The sequence below is a fragment of the Trachypithecus francoisi genome, unplaced genomic scaffold (genome assembly GCF_009764315.1).
Source record: "Trachypithecus francoisi isolate TF-2019V2 unplaced genomic scaffold, Tfra_2.0 Lachesis_group17, whole genome shotgun sequence".
NCBI lineage: Eukaryota > Metazoa > Chordata > Mammalia > Primates > Cercopithecidae > Trachypithecus > Trachypithecus francoisi.
In genome coordinates this window covers 18,541,831-18,554,641 of record NW_022681462.1, presented here as the reverse complement: position 1 = coordinate 18,554,641, position 12,811 = coordinate 18,541,831, and the positions used below count along the sequence as shown (strand labels likewise).

At 38.8% G+C, this 12,811-nt stretch overlaps 1 protein-coding gene and 1 long non-coding RNA gene across 6 annotated transcripts in view; one reads left to right on the top strand and one right to left on the bottom strand.

The window, feature by feature from the left end:
* The window catches only part of WDR92 (WD repeat domain 92), a 54,338-nt gene that overhangs the window by 10,711 nt on the left and 30,816 nt on the right, over positions 1-12,811 (top strand). For all 4 annotated transcript variants that reach the window (XM_033239272.1, XM_033239271.1, XM_033239274.1 and 1 more), the window contains exons 3-7: positions 1,685-1,815; positions 5,192-5,293; positions 8,091-8,206; positions 9,629-9,763; positions 12,261-12,358. In XM_033239272.1, the coding sequence (XP_033095163.1) occupies positions 1,704-1,815; positions 5,192-5,293; positions 8,091-8,206; positions 9,629-9,763; positions 12,261-12,358 (563 nt within the window). In that variant the 5' untranslated portion in view covers positions 1,685-1,703. The remainder of the gene's footprint in view (positions 1-1,684; positions 1,816-5,191; positions 5,294-8,090; positions 8,207-9,628; positions 9,764-12,260; positions 12,359-12,811) is intronic.
* Positions 1-12,811, bottom strand: part of LOC117099770 — a 28,227-nt gene that overhangs the window by 2,781 nt on the left and 12,635 nt on the right. For both annotated transcript variants that reach the window (XR_004443994.1, XR_004443995.1), the window contains exons 3-4: positions 5,177-5,248; positions 1,398-1,514 (exon numbers count right to left, since the gene is read on the bottom strand). This is a non-coding gene — a long non-coding RNA (uncharacterized LOC117099770). The remainder of the gene's footprint in view (positions 1-1,397; positions 1,515-5,176; positions 5,249-12,811) is intronic.

Genomic DNA, 12,811 nt, shown 5'->3' with positions numbered 1-12,811 from the left:
AAATAATGTTTTAAAGTCTATAAAATAGTAAAATAGTCATTTCAAGTAGAACCACAATCTTGTTTAATCTCTTGATTAGTTCATAGTGATGGTAAATGTAATTTCTAAACTAGGTTGAAATATCTCAAAAAATTTTTCTTGTTTTTGAGATGTAGTCTTGCTCTGTTGCCTAGGCTGGAGCATAGTGGTGCAATCTTGGCTCACTGCAACGTCCACCTCCCAGGTTCAAGTGATTCTCCTGCCTCAGCCTCCCAAGTAGCTAGGATTACAGGTGCCCACCACCACGCCTGACAGTTTTTTGCGGTTTTAGTAGAGACAGGGTTTTGCCATGTTGGCCAGGCTGGTCTCAAACTCCTGACCTCAGGTGATCTACTTACCTTGGCCTCCCAAAGTTCTGGGATTACAGGCATGAACCACTGCACCTGGCCACAGATTTTTTTATTAGTAAGGTTTTACTAATAAATCTTGGCCCAATAATAAATTGGGATTTTATTTCATGAATAGCCACATTCATTTTAAATATCCGTAAGTTATTGAAAACTAAATTATTAAGAGAAATATAAATAGAAGTTCTAGTAGAAAAGCAAAAGAAGGGGAGAAATGGAGATGGGCAAGAAAAGGAATGTGTGAGGATCACCTAGTCAAGCCATTCATTGCCCAGTAGTGCAGCTGTGGTAATCAATACTTTCCTGAATGCCTTTCTGTGAATTGACCTATTAGATGAACTTCAGCCTGTCTTTCAGTAGTACATATTGTTGTACGATGACACACTGAAAAATACGTCAGTAGATAAAAATCAGTGTGGACTTCAGTGGGAAAATAGTACCTTATAAAGGAAGAAATGTGTACAAAGTAAGCACTACTCATATTTTATGCTTTAAAAAGGTCATAAGATCCAACTACTGAGGCCTACTTTGGAAGAATTCTATATCACTTCGAATTTACATATATATATTTTTAGATAGAAATATACTAGCTGCATTTTAACAAAAGCCTTTGCATATTTGGTGGATGGAATTTAACAATGAGTATGATGATTTAGTAAGGCCAGCTAATGGTGTCCATCTTCTGTTCACTTCCCATATTTTTGTAACAGCCACTGAAATCCAGAATTGAAAAAAATTGTCCTGAGAGCCAGGTCCTCAGATACATGGTTGGTTTTTTTCTTTTTTTTTTATTTTCCTGAAACAGGGTCTTGCTCTGTCACCCAGGCAGGAGGGCAGTTGCATGATCTCAGCTCACTGCAGCCTTGACCTCCCTGGACTTTACTGTATATTTGAAGCAGTATGTTTTCAGACTTCAGTGTACCACAGTCATTGTTTTGGGGACCCATCTGAGATCCTGATTCCTTATGTTTGGGGAGAAGCCCTTGAGTCCACATTTATCAACAAGCATACCTGGTAATTCATCTGTGGGGGTCTTGGATAGATCGTCTTTGAACACTACGTATAGTGAGCTCAGGATTGGAATTTCAAGTTGAATGATGACAGTTCTCATTGGGGACTTGAAAGAAGCTGAATGGAGAGAAAATTTCAAAAGTGTAAATAAATGTATAAACTATCTTCACAGCAAAACCTTAATTTCTATACAAAAAAAAATCTAACTGTAATATGTATTTTTGAATTTCAGTAGCAGACTTAAATGTTTGGGACATGTGGTGTAAAAAGCTGTGTTTGTTGTTTAGGAATTTAGAAGCTCCAGAGATGCCAGTATATTCTGTAAAGGGCCATAAAGAAATTATAAATGCCATAGATGGCGTAGGTGGACTAGGAATTGGAGAAGGAGCACCTGAAATTGTGACCGGCAGCCGAGATGGTGAGTCCATGTATTCTATGTATTTTGTTTATTTATTTTAATGGAAATCTCTATGCAGCAGTATGTCCTCTCTGAGTAAAAATCCCCTTCAGTTACCTTGACTCCCTAAATCTAACAGTCTTGCTGCTACTTTTTTAACAGGCAAGTTTGATTGCTTATCTCTCGATTGTTTCAGACTTTTGGGTATTTGGAGATAGATTCATAGCACTTCTTAACACTATTTTAGTGTTGAGCTGGTTCAACTACTAACAATGATGGTTTCCTCTGAACCCTGAAGGGTTTAAAATGTCTTTACAGGCTTTTGAGGCAGCTGACGATATAATGTGGGTGGCAGCTTTTCATTTTCTTTTTTTAAAAGGCAGAATTAGTACTTGTGAAAACTGTCATATTGACAGCTGGTTGAAAACTGAAGTTCTGTGATCCATCCACTGGAGAGTTCCAAAGGCACCAGCTCAGCTCTTCCACCCTCCAGTGACCAACAAGGAAGGGACAGGTCTTTTGGTGTCCAAAGTGGTACTGCATGACTTTAATAGAGTCAGAAATGTTATTGCTTCACGAGGGGTACACGAGAAATTTGGTACCTATTATAATTGATTTGGCTAGTTGTTTAATGGCTGCTCAAGACCATGAAGAAATTGCTTTAAAAGAAAAGTGAGATATAATTTTCTAATAGGTACTCAAGAGCAGCTGTGTTTTAGAAATCACTTATTTTTTTTTACTCATAAAAGCAATATCGAGTATAGAGGGAAAAAATAGTATTCAGTCTACCACGCTACCACAACCATTAGATTTTTCTTTTCCTTTTAGGTCTTATATATAATTTTGCATAGTTATAAGTGTGAATATGAATTTGTATCTTAGAAACTTTTTTCATTTAATGTTTTGTCATATGCACATATTGCTGTTTCCACAGTTATCATTTTAATGACTATATAATATTCCATCATATGGCCATTCCCCTATAAGCCTTCAGTTTGCTTTTTTAGTTGTCTTATGAGAGTGGCTTAAAAATAATGAGTAAATGAGTATTGTCATATGTGTAACTCTTTTGGAATAAACATATTTTATTTTATGATTTAAAAAAAAATTTAGTGGCTCGAGCCTGTAATCCCAGCACTTTGGGAGGCCGAGACAGGTGGATCACAAGGTCAGGAGATCAAGACCATCCTGGCTAACCCGGTGAAAACCTGTCTCTACTAAACAAATACAAAAACTAGCCGGGCGAGGTGGCGGGCGCCTGTAGTCCCAGCTACTCGGGAGGCTGAGGCAGGAGAATGGCGTAAACCCAGGAAGCAGAGCTTACAGTGAGCTGAGATCCGGCCACTGCACTCCAGCCTGGGCGACAGAGCGAGACTCCGTCTCAAAAAAAAAAAAAAAAAAAATTTATTGGGCCAGGTACAGTCGTTCACGCCTATAATCCCACAACTTTGGGAGGTCGAAGCAGACGGATAACTTGAGACCAGGAGTTTGAGACCAGCGTGGGCAACGTAGTGAAACCCTGTCTCTACTAAAATACAAAAATTAGCCAGGTGTGGTGGCACACATCTGTAATCCCAGCTACTCAGGAGGCTGAGGCACAAGTTTTGCTTGAACCTGGCAGTGGGAGGTTGAAGTGAGCTGAGATCACACCACTGCACTCCAGCCTGGGCAACAGAGTGGGACTCCGTCTCAAAAAAAAACAAAAAAGTTTAAAATTTATTGGCAAACGTTCCAAAGTGCTTATTTATAGTCAGCTACAGTAGATGAGGTAGATTTCAAGTCTACCCTGTTAGCGTTGATTTTCTTTTTTTCTATCTTACTTTGTAGACAAAATGGTATTCCTTTCCAATTTGTGTTTTTTCTATATTTACTGGTTAATTTTGTTTTATGAATAGTCTGTGTTTTTTGCTCATTTATCTTTTGCAAACTTACTGTAAATCTTATCAATGTGTATAAATCCTGTAGAGAAAGATAATCTCTTATCTCTATATATAGGTTTTTTTTTTTTTCTTTTTTCTTTTTAAACAGGCTTTTGCTGGGTGCAGTGGCTCATCTCTGTAATCCCAGCACTTGGGAGGCTGAGGTGGGAAGATCACTCGAAACCAGCTTGGGCAACATAGGGAGATGCCATCTTTACAAAAACTTTAAAAATTAGCCAGGCATGGTGGTATAGTCCCAGCTACTTGGGAGGCTGAGGTAGGAGGATCACTTGGACCCAGGAGGTCGAGGCTGCGGTGAACCATGATCGCATGACTGCACTCCATCCTGGGTGACAGAGCAAGACCCTGTCTCTAAATAAATAAATATTAAAGTCAAGCAACCTCTTAATGATCTTTATTTTATCCCTGGAGGTAAATCTAATGTTGTACCTCCACCTTTCCTGAGTTATTTTCCTTTTAAGGATTTTTTTTTTTTTTTTTTTTGCCCTTTTCTTATTCTCTCTCAGGTACTTGCCTTTTAGCCATTTTATTACATACATTTGCATTTCTTGTAGGTAGTGACACTATTTTAGTAAGTAGTCCCATAACATGAATTAAAACGAGGGGGTTGAAATTAAATTGGGAATTTGTTAGTTTCATTTAACATTTTCCTCTTCACTATTGCCACAGGAAAATTAAACTTAATTGTATATGAAATAGTATTCTAGACCAGGCACAGTGGCTCATGCCTGTAATCTCAGCACTCTGGGAGGCCGAGGCAGGTGGATCACCTGAGGTCAGAAGTTTGAGACCAGCCTGGCCAACACGGCAAAACCCCATCTCTACTAAACAAATACAAAACTTAGCTGGGTGTGGCGGTGGGCGCCTGTAGTCCCAGCTACTCGGGAGACTGAGGATAGAGAATCGCTTGCACCTGGGAGGCGGAGGTTGCAGTGAGCCAAGATCATGCCATTGCACTCCTGGGTGACAGAGTGAGACTCCATCTCAAAAAAAAGAAAAGAAATAGTATTCTAGAACTCAAAACATAAGAAACCATTAATTCAAAATTAGAGTGTATTCATGCCGATGGTTAAATGGGTAGTAAGGAAAAAAGCAAAAATGAAAGCAACACTGGTATTTTCCCTAATAAATAACACATTTGTTTTAGGCTCATGATTTGAATTACATAACATTCACATTTGCCTTGTCAGTCATCACTTGTAGATAACTTAGGAACACTTGTTGGCTTTTCTGTGTGTCTATTAATTTGGAAACCAAGCCAGATAGTCACATATGGGTGATATCTCTGATATTAAGTAAAACTTACCCAATTAGAAGTCAGAACAATGTGGATATTTTCAGATGTCATAACATCTGTCATATTGCCATGTACACAGGAAGTCATAGAAGAAGAATGTAGTAAAGAAACATGATCATTCACTTTTGAATTTTTGCCAACTCACTTTTATGCATGGCAGGAACTGTGAAGGTATGGGACCCAAGGCAAAAAGATGATCCTGTTGCTAATATGGAACCTGTACAAGGAGAAAACAAGAGAGACTGTTGGACTGTGGCATTTGGTAAATTATTGAAGAATTCTTGCATTTGAATTATCAGATGGTAAAAAGCACGATCCTGCAATAAATTTCACACTAGTCTCTTTATAGTCTGTTTTGTGGATTATTTACTGAGGCAAATATACATGGTGGTTAGTGTCAGCCTCTGGATCCTGGATTTGAATTCTCATCTGCAATAAGTATATTGGCTGTGTGGCCTGGAGCAAGTTACCAAAGTTATCTGTTCCTTGGTTGTTTCATTTATAAAATGGAATTAATAATAGAATTTACTTAGTTGTGTCGTCATGAAGATTCAATGAGTTAATTACATGTAAAGTGCTGAGAATTGTGCTTATTATTATGTGTTTCTGTTTAATTAGATAATATTGACCTAATTTAAAATCAGACACCATTAAAGGGGATAAACCAAGCCTCAGATGCAAACGGTAACCTAACAAATCATACATTACACTGTATACAGAGTATGTTTATTTTCTAGAAAATAGTTTGCCATTGCAAAGGTATTTCTTATCATTTTGATAACTGTGTTCCTTTATTAATTTACTTAAAATGAATATTGATTTTGTAAGACTAATTGACATTTGCCCTTTGATATGGTTTGGATCTATGTCCCCACCAAATCTCATGTCGAATTGTAATCCCCAGTGTTGGAGGTGGGGCCTCGTGGGAGGAGATTAATGAGGGCAGAGTTCTCATGAATGGTTTAACACATCCTCCCGTATACTTTAAATCACCTGTAGATTACTTATAATACCTAATATGATGTAAATGTTGCGTCAATCGTTGTATTGTTTAGGGAATAATGACAAGCACAAGAAGTCTGTATATTTTTAGTGTAGATGCAAATTTTTTTCCAAATATTTTCGATCCATGGTTGGTTGCCTATAGATGCAGAACCCATGGATAGGGAGGGCTGATGGTAGAAGAGAATAATAGTAGGAATATCCTTAGAGATGGCTCAGGACGATGGCCAGAGGTGTTATGATGGCCTGAAGATCGTTCTAAGTTTTTGACGGTTTTTGCAAGGAGGAGATGAAATCCGAGCTTTAGGACAATGAACTAATGGTATTTAGCGGGAGTGATGGCTGGCACAGTGAATATGAGTTCAAGAGCGCTTTGCAGTATTCCAGGGAAGACCTAAGTTACAAGCACTGAGAAGGGAGCAGAGTGGATGATTCAGAAGATAATATTATGCAGAATACATAGAATTGGGGAATTTGGGAATTTTTTTGGATATGAAGAACAAAGAAAAGGATTATGTCCAAGATGACTGAGTTTTCGGGCTGATTGTGGGGTGAATGATGTTATTATACAAGGGGTGGGATAATTTGTAAGGGAAAATGGTAAGGTCATTTTGGGACATCATGAGTTAAAGATGATGGCATACCATCTAGTTGGGGCCCACAGTGGAAACGCAGGGCTGGAGTTTATGAGAAAAACAAAGTTAGAGGCAGTAGAGAATGAAAGCTTGGGGACAGGATGCCCAGAGAGCCTAGCACAGTGACAGGGGCCGCCTCCTCACTTAACACTCTTTCCTCAGCAAGAGGTACTTGGAAAAAATCCTTGAATTCCAGGAGGATGAGTTTAACGACAGATTATAAACTTACTTCAGGTATGATCTACTAAAAATATGTTACAGTGTGCTACAGCTTATTTTCAGATTTCCTTGTAAAGATGGGATCACACCAGAACAACATTTTTCAAGATAAATTAGTTTTAAAATTTCTGTTTGCGTTCAACTATAATTACTGCCAAGAAAGCAACAGAAGTATAACTGTGTTTATTCTCTGAGACCCCTTTGTGTTTGAGTTATAGTTGGCCTGCTAGCCTTTGCAGATATAGTATAAAGCATTTTTTTTTTTTCTTTTTTTTGAGACGGAGTCTCGCTCTGTTGCCCAGCCTGGAGTGCAGTGACGGGATCTCGGCTCACTGCAAGCTGCACCTCCCGGGTTCATGCCATTCTCCTGCCTCAGCCTCCCGAGCAGCTGGGACTACAGGCGCCTGCCATCACGCCCAGCTAATTTTTTTTTTTTTTTTAAGTAGAGATGGGGTTTCACTGTGTTAGCCAGGATGGTCTCCATCTCCTATAAAACATTTTCTTTAAATTGAATTCAATAAACGCTTTCACATATCCTTTCAGTATGGAATTACAGTGAATGAGCTTGTATTAGTCCGTTTTGCATTGACTTCCTTTATTGCTATAAAGGAATACCTGAGACTGGGTAGTTTGTAAAGAAAAGAGGTTTATTTGGCTCATGGTTCTGCAAGAGTATACAAGAAGCATGGTGCCAGTATCTGCTTCTGGTGAGACCTTGGAAGTGTCTGCTCATGGCAGAAGGCAAAAGGGGAGCAGGCATGTCACATGGTGAGAGGGGGAGCAAGAGAGAGGGGAGGAGGGAGGCGCCAGACTCTTGAACAACCAGGCCTCGCATGAACTGGAAGAGCGAAAACTCATTACCACAAAGACAGCACTGAACCATTCACGAGGGATCCAGCCCCATGACCCAGCACCTCCATCAGGCCCCCCCTCCGACATTGGGGATCTTACGTCAGCATGAGATTTGGGGGGACAAATATCCAAACTCTTATCAGAGATTTAAACAAACCAAAAAACTAATGGGTGATACCACATTAATAATCTTGATGTCCTGTCAGGACTGGTAAGATGGGATTCTACCCAGTGTGATTTTTAAAATCTGATTTAGTATAAACTGTATGTATAGTTTCATAAGATTTCTTTTAAGCAACCTTTATAAGAATGCATTTATAAGGATGTGAAATGTTGTATCTTGATTTCCAGGCAATGCTTATAATCAAGAAGAACGTGTTGTTTGTGCTGGTTATGACAATGGGGATATCAAACTATTTGATCTCAGAAATATGGCATTACGGTGGGAGACAAACATCAAAAATGGGGTAAAGTACATTCTGATGCTTTTGGTTTCTCTGCGCATGTTTCCATTCACCTCTGAACTACTACAAAAGGAAGACACCTCTAGTAACTCATCTCAGTCAACCCCTCTGCCAACGGTTCTTAACTTTTTGGGGCCAAACCCGTTTGAGAATCTAATGAAAATCCTGAATCCTCTCTTGAGAAAATGAGCTCACACCCACATGTGGTATGTACAGTGCTGGGGGAGTCACCAGGCTCACACCCACGTGTGGTTTGTACAGTGCTGGGGGAGTCACCAGGCTCACACCCACGTGTGGTACGTACAGTGCTAGGGGAGTGACCAGGCTCACACCCACGTGTGGTATGTACAGTGCTAGGGGAGCCACCAGCCCCTTCAGCCTGTCTGCAGACCCCTGTGGGCCATGTAGTAAGATTTCACAATAAGCAAGTAAAAGGCCTTTTTATGCCAATACAGAAAGCCTGAAACAGTAGTCACCTCCCCAGCTCAGTTTTTGGTTCCTCAGTTGTACACCCTTAGCAAAGAATATGGTTTCCTCCTGTTTTCTGTCAGCCTTTACTTAACTGTTAAATAACATAAAAAGTTAAATAATGATTCCCCAAAGGCATTCATTGAGCATGGGAACCCAAGATAGTTTTGTTGATCTTACTAATGGGAAAAAAAAAAGGTTTTTTCTTTTTTTTTTTTTGAGACAGCGTCTTGCTCTGTCGCCTAGGCTAGAGTGCAGTGGCGTGATCTTGGCTCACTGCAAGCTCTGCCTCCCAGGTTCACGCCATTCTCCTGCCTCAACCTCCCAAGTAGCTGGGACTACAGGTGCCTGTCACTATACCCGGCTAATTTTTCATATTTTTTAGTAGAGACGGGATTTCATCGTGTTAGCCAGGATGGTCTCAATCTCCTGACCTCATGATCCACCCTCCTTAGCCTCCCAAAGTGCTGGGATTACAGGCGTGAGCCACCATGCCTGGCCAGAAAAAAAGAATTTTTTTTTGAGACGGAGTCTCACTCTGTCACCCAGGCTAGAGTGCAAGGGCGTGATCTCAGCTCACTGCAACCTCCGCCTCCCAGGTTCAAGGGATTCTCCTGCCTCAGCCTCCCAAGTAGCTGGGACTACAGGCACACGCTACCACACCTGGCTAATTTTTGTAGTTTTAGTAGAGACAGGGTTTCACCATGTTGGCCAGGCTGGTCTTGATCTCCTGACCTCATGATCCACCTGCCTTGGCCTCCCAAAGTGTTAGGATTACAGGCATGAGCCACTGCGCCCAGCTGGAAAAAATTTTTTATGGTAAAAGTTAAAAGAGAAAATGATTGTTGGAGTGCTTTCACATTATCTGACCATTTTAAAGCTGTTTTACTTAGTTTAAAAGAGCCTCCTGAGTTAATACTGGTGAGATTACCAATAATAAATATTCTCTGTTTTCAGGTATGTAGCTTGGAGTTTGACAGAAAAGACATAAGTATGAATAAGTTAGTAGCCACATCTCTGGAAGGAAAGTTCCATGTTTTTGACATGAGAACACAGCATCCAACCAAAGGTTTTGCCTCTGTTTCAGAAAAGGTAAATATGAGGGAAATGTCTTTATATGAAGAAGAATGATAGCTTGGTTTAGACTGATAAGTAGAATTAGTCACCAAGGTTTCTTCCAGGTCTTTATGTGAGGGGAGCTATTTTTGATATATTCCTGTGAGATCTTGACAAGTTTTTCTGTGCAAAGAGTACTTCCCCAAAGTTTATCAACTTTAGACTTCTTGATTATAATAAAGATCTCAGTTAGGTAGGAATCTTATTTTGTAGTTTAGGAGCAATTAGAAGAAGCCTAGCTGTTAATAGGAATTTGATCAACAAAACCCATCCTCGTGTTTCCTAATAAGTATATAATATTTGTGCTAATACCTGGTTATATATTTTTCAAAATATAACTATATGTACATGATGTCATTACATTTTATTTTATATTCCAGTTTGCTATATTAAATGAAATTATTGAAAGCACTGAGTACTATGATTATAGTAGATGTTCGAAAATATTTTATTTACTTACTTAACTTTGCCTTGCATTTGAGGTAGCTGAGAGGGAAATATGGTATTACAGCATTAGACCAATAGATGAGGAAAGCAGGGCAAAAGGAAAATACTGGTTTAAAAAAAAGATAGTTTCTGGACTGGGGGGATTACAGAAAATTCATGCAAAAAGATCCTGTCATTCACAAGAAATGGATTGGAAATGTGATTTGAGCTTCCTCAAGTATAAAAAGAAAGAAATATCAATTACGGATTCCTTGTTTCCATAAGATTAAAATATACAAGTTGCTCATGAAGTAAGAATTTCCTCCCTTGCTTCTCTCTCTCCTGTGGATTCAGTAGAATTTTTGAACCTTCCTATTTTGTCTCATTATTATAATTGTGTGTAAATTATTGTCACTGCCTTATGAAAATGAAATTCTTAAGATAATTATAAAGTATTGGTTTGCTTTTGTCATTTCAGAATATATTAAATATCTATCAACAACATAGATCGCTTTACTAAACTGTTACATGTATAATTTGCAACACATATATCATTATCTATAAATAATAGTGTCATCTCCAATTTTTTGTTTTGTTTGTTTGGCTTTTATTTTTTTTTTCTTCTTTTTTTTGGAGACAGAATCTTGCCCTCTTACCCAGGCTGGTGTGCAGTGGCATGATTATGGCTCACTGCAGTCCTGGGCTCAAGTGATCCTCCTGCCTCAGCCTCTCAAGTTGCTGGGAGTATAGTCACACACCACCGCATCTGGCTAATTAGAAATTTTTTTTTTCATAGAGACAGAGTCTTGCTGTGTTGCCCAGTCTGGACTTGAAACCTGACCTCAAGTGATCCACCTCAGCCTCCCAAAGTGCTGGGATTAGAGGCGTGAGCCACTATACCTGGCCTAGTTTTTAAAAATTATATTTAGTTAACTCAGTAATTGCCAAATCTGCCAAATAGATGACTCTGGTATATTTTAAGAGGTCATTTCCCCTCTTGCTTTTTGTGTTTTTCTCAACTTCCTGAAGCAGAAGAGAAGTTTAAGCTACAAAATAAAATGTTTCAACAGCTTGAACCTAATCACTGGGAGACCGTTACACACTTAAAATATGTGTTTTGAGATATGAGTCTTTATCAGCTAATGGTAATTCTCTCAAAAGACTATTGAAATCAAAGGTCAAGACTAATCACTCACTAAAATGTGGTGTTCTACAATAGCCAGCCCCGCTGCTTCTACAAAGCAGCAGTCATTCATTCCCTCCCACCTCCTTTCTCTCCCTCCCTCTGTCTCTGTCTGTCTCCTAAACTCCCCCCAGTTAATGCAGTATTGCCAGGATGGATTTACGGGTTGCTATTGAGGTGCTAACAAACTGTTAACCTTCCAGCTGCTGGTTTTTAGTCTAATGTGAATGATAAAGACCTTAGCTTATTATGACCGTAAACATTGTCTATAAGTCCTCATGGTCCGTATTTTGAAGACTGGACAGGTCAGTGGCAATACGTTGAAAATAAGGCTCTGGGAGCTGTTAGTTAAAATCCAGTCTATAAATTTTAGTTAAAATTCAGTCTAGAAGAACTCTATACTTATTGCTGAGTTTTGCTGTGAACTTCAAACTGTTCTCAGAACTAAAGTGCATTTTTAAAAATTCAGTCCACATTTTTTGTATATATAAACAAAAGTATATATTTTTATATTTTGAGTGTTTTCCCCCTCAGAATGAACTAGAGGTATTAACATATGTAAAATCTATTCATAATGTATTTGGTACTGTAAACTTAAATGGACTTTAAATTTAATACCTGTCTTTTTTAAAATGCAGTAGAACTTTGTTTTATAAAGCAATAAAAAAAAAATGATGCTTTTTCTAATTTCTTATGTGCTCCTATAAATCTCTATAGCCATTATAAAGAAACATGCCAGAAAATAACCTTAATTACTTTTATAACCATTGAAATTATAGTAGTAAAAGTTCTTTATTTGCAGAGTTTCTCTTCCAGGGCACCATTTAGCATATAAACCAGTTGTGTGCCTCTTGTTCTGTTTAGGCTCATAAATCTACTGTGTGGCAGGTCCGACACCTGCCGCAGAACAGGGAGCTCTTTCTGACAGCTGGAGGCGCCGGCGGCCTTCACCTCTGGAAGTAGTAAGTCTGCCAGTGCACACTGCTCCTTTTAAAGTTACCTGTGGGTGTAAAGTAGGATTAGATTGAACTTTTTTGTCTTTTTTTTTTTCCTGCTTTGACTTAGTTCATTTTGATATGATTTAAAATTTCATGGTATTACATAACTTGTTTTCTAAGCATTTTGTATAAATACACTACATTTAGTAAAGTGTACACTAATCTTCTTTTGATACATTAAGTCTATTTATCATTTTAGTTGTGTCTTCTAAGGATGTAAAAGTTGGCCCAAGACTTTTATCAGATATTATCTTGAAGTGATTAGAACACTCACTGCCTCTAAAAGATGGGGAAAGGGTTCCTTGCCTAAATTTAGTAACATCATTGTGATAGACCCCAACAGAGCCTGAGGCTCCTGATTGGTCTTCAGGAAAGACCTTATTACTGAGTTTGCTTTCTGCATATCTAGGCTGGGTG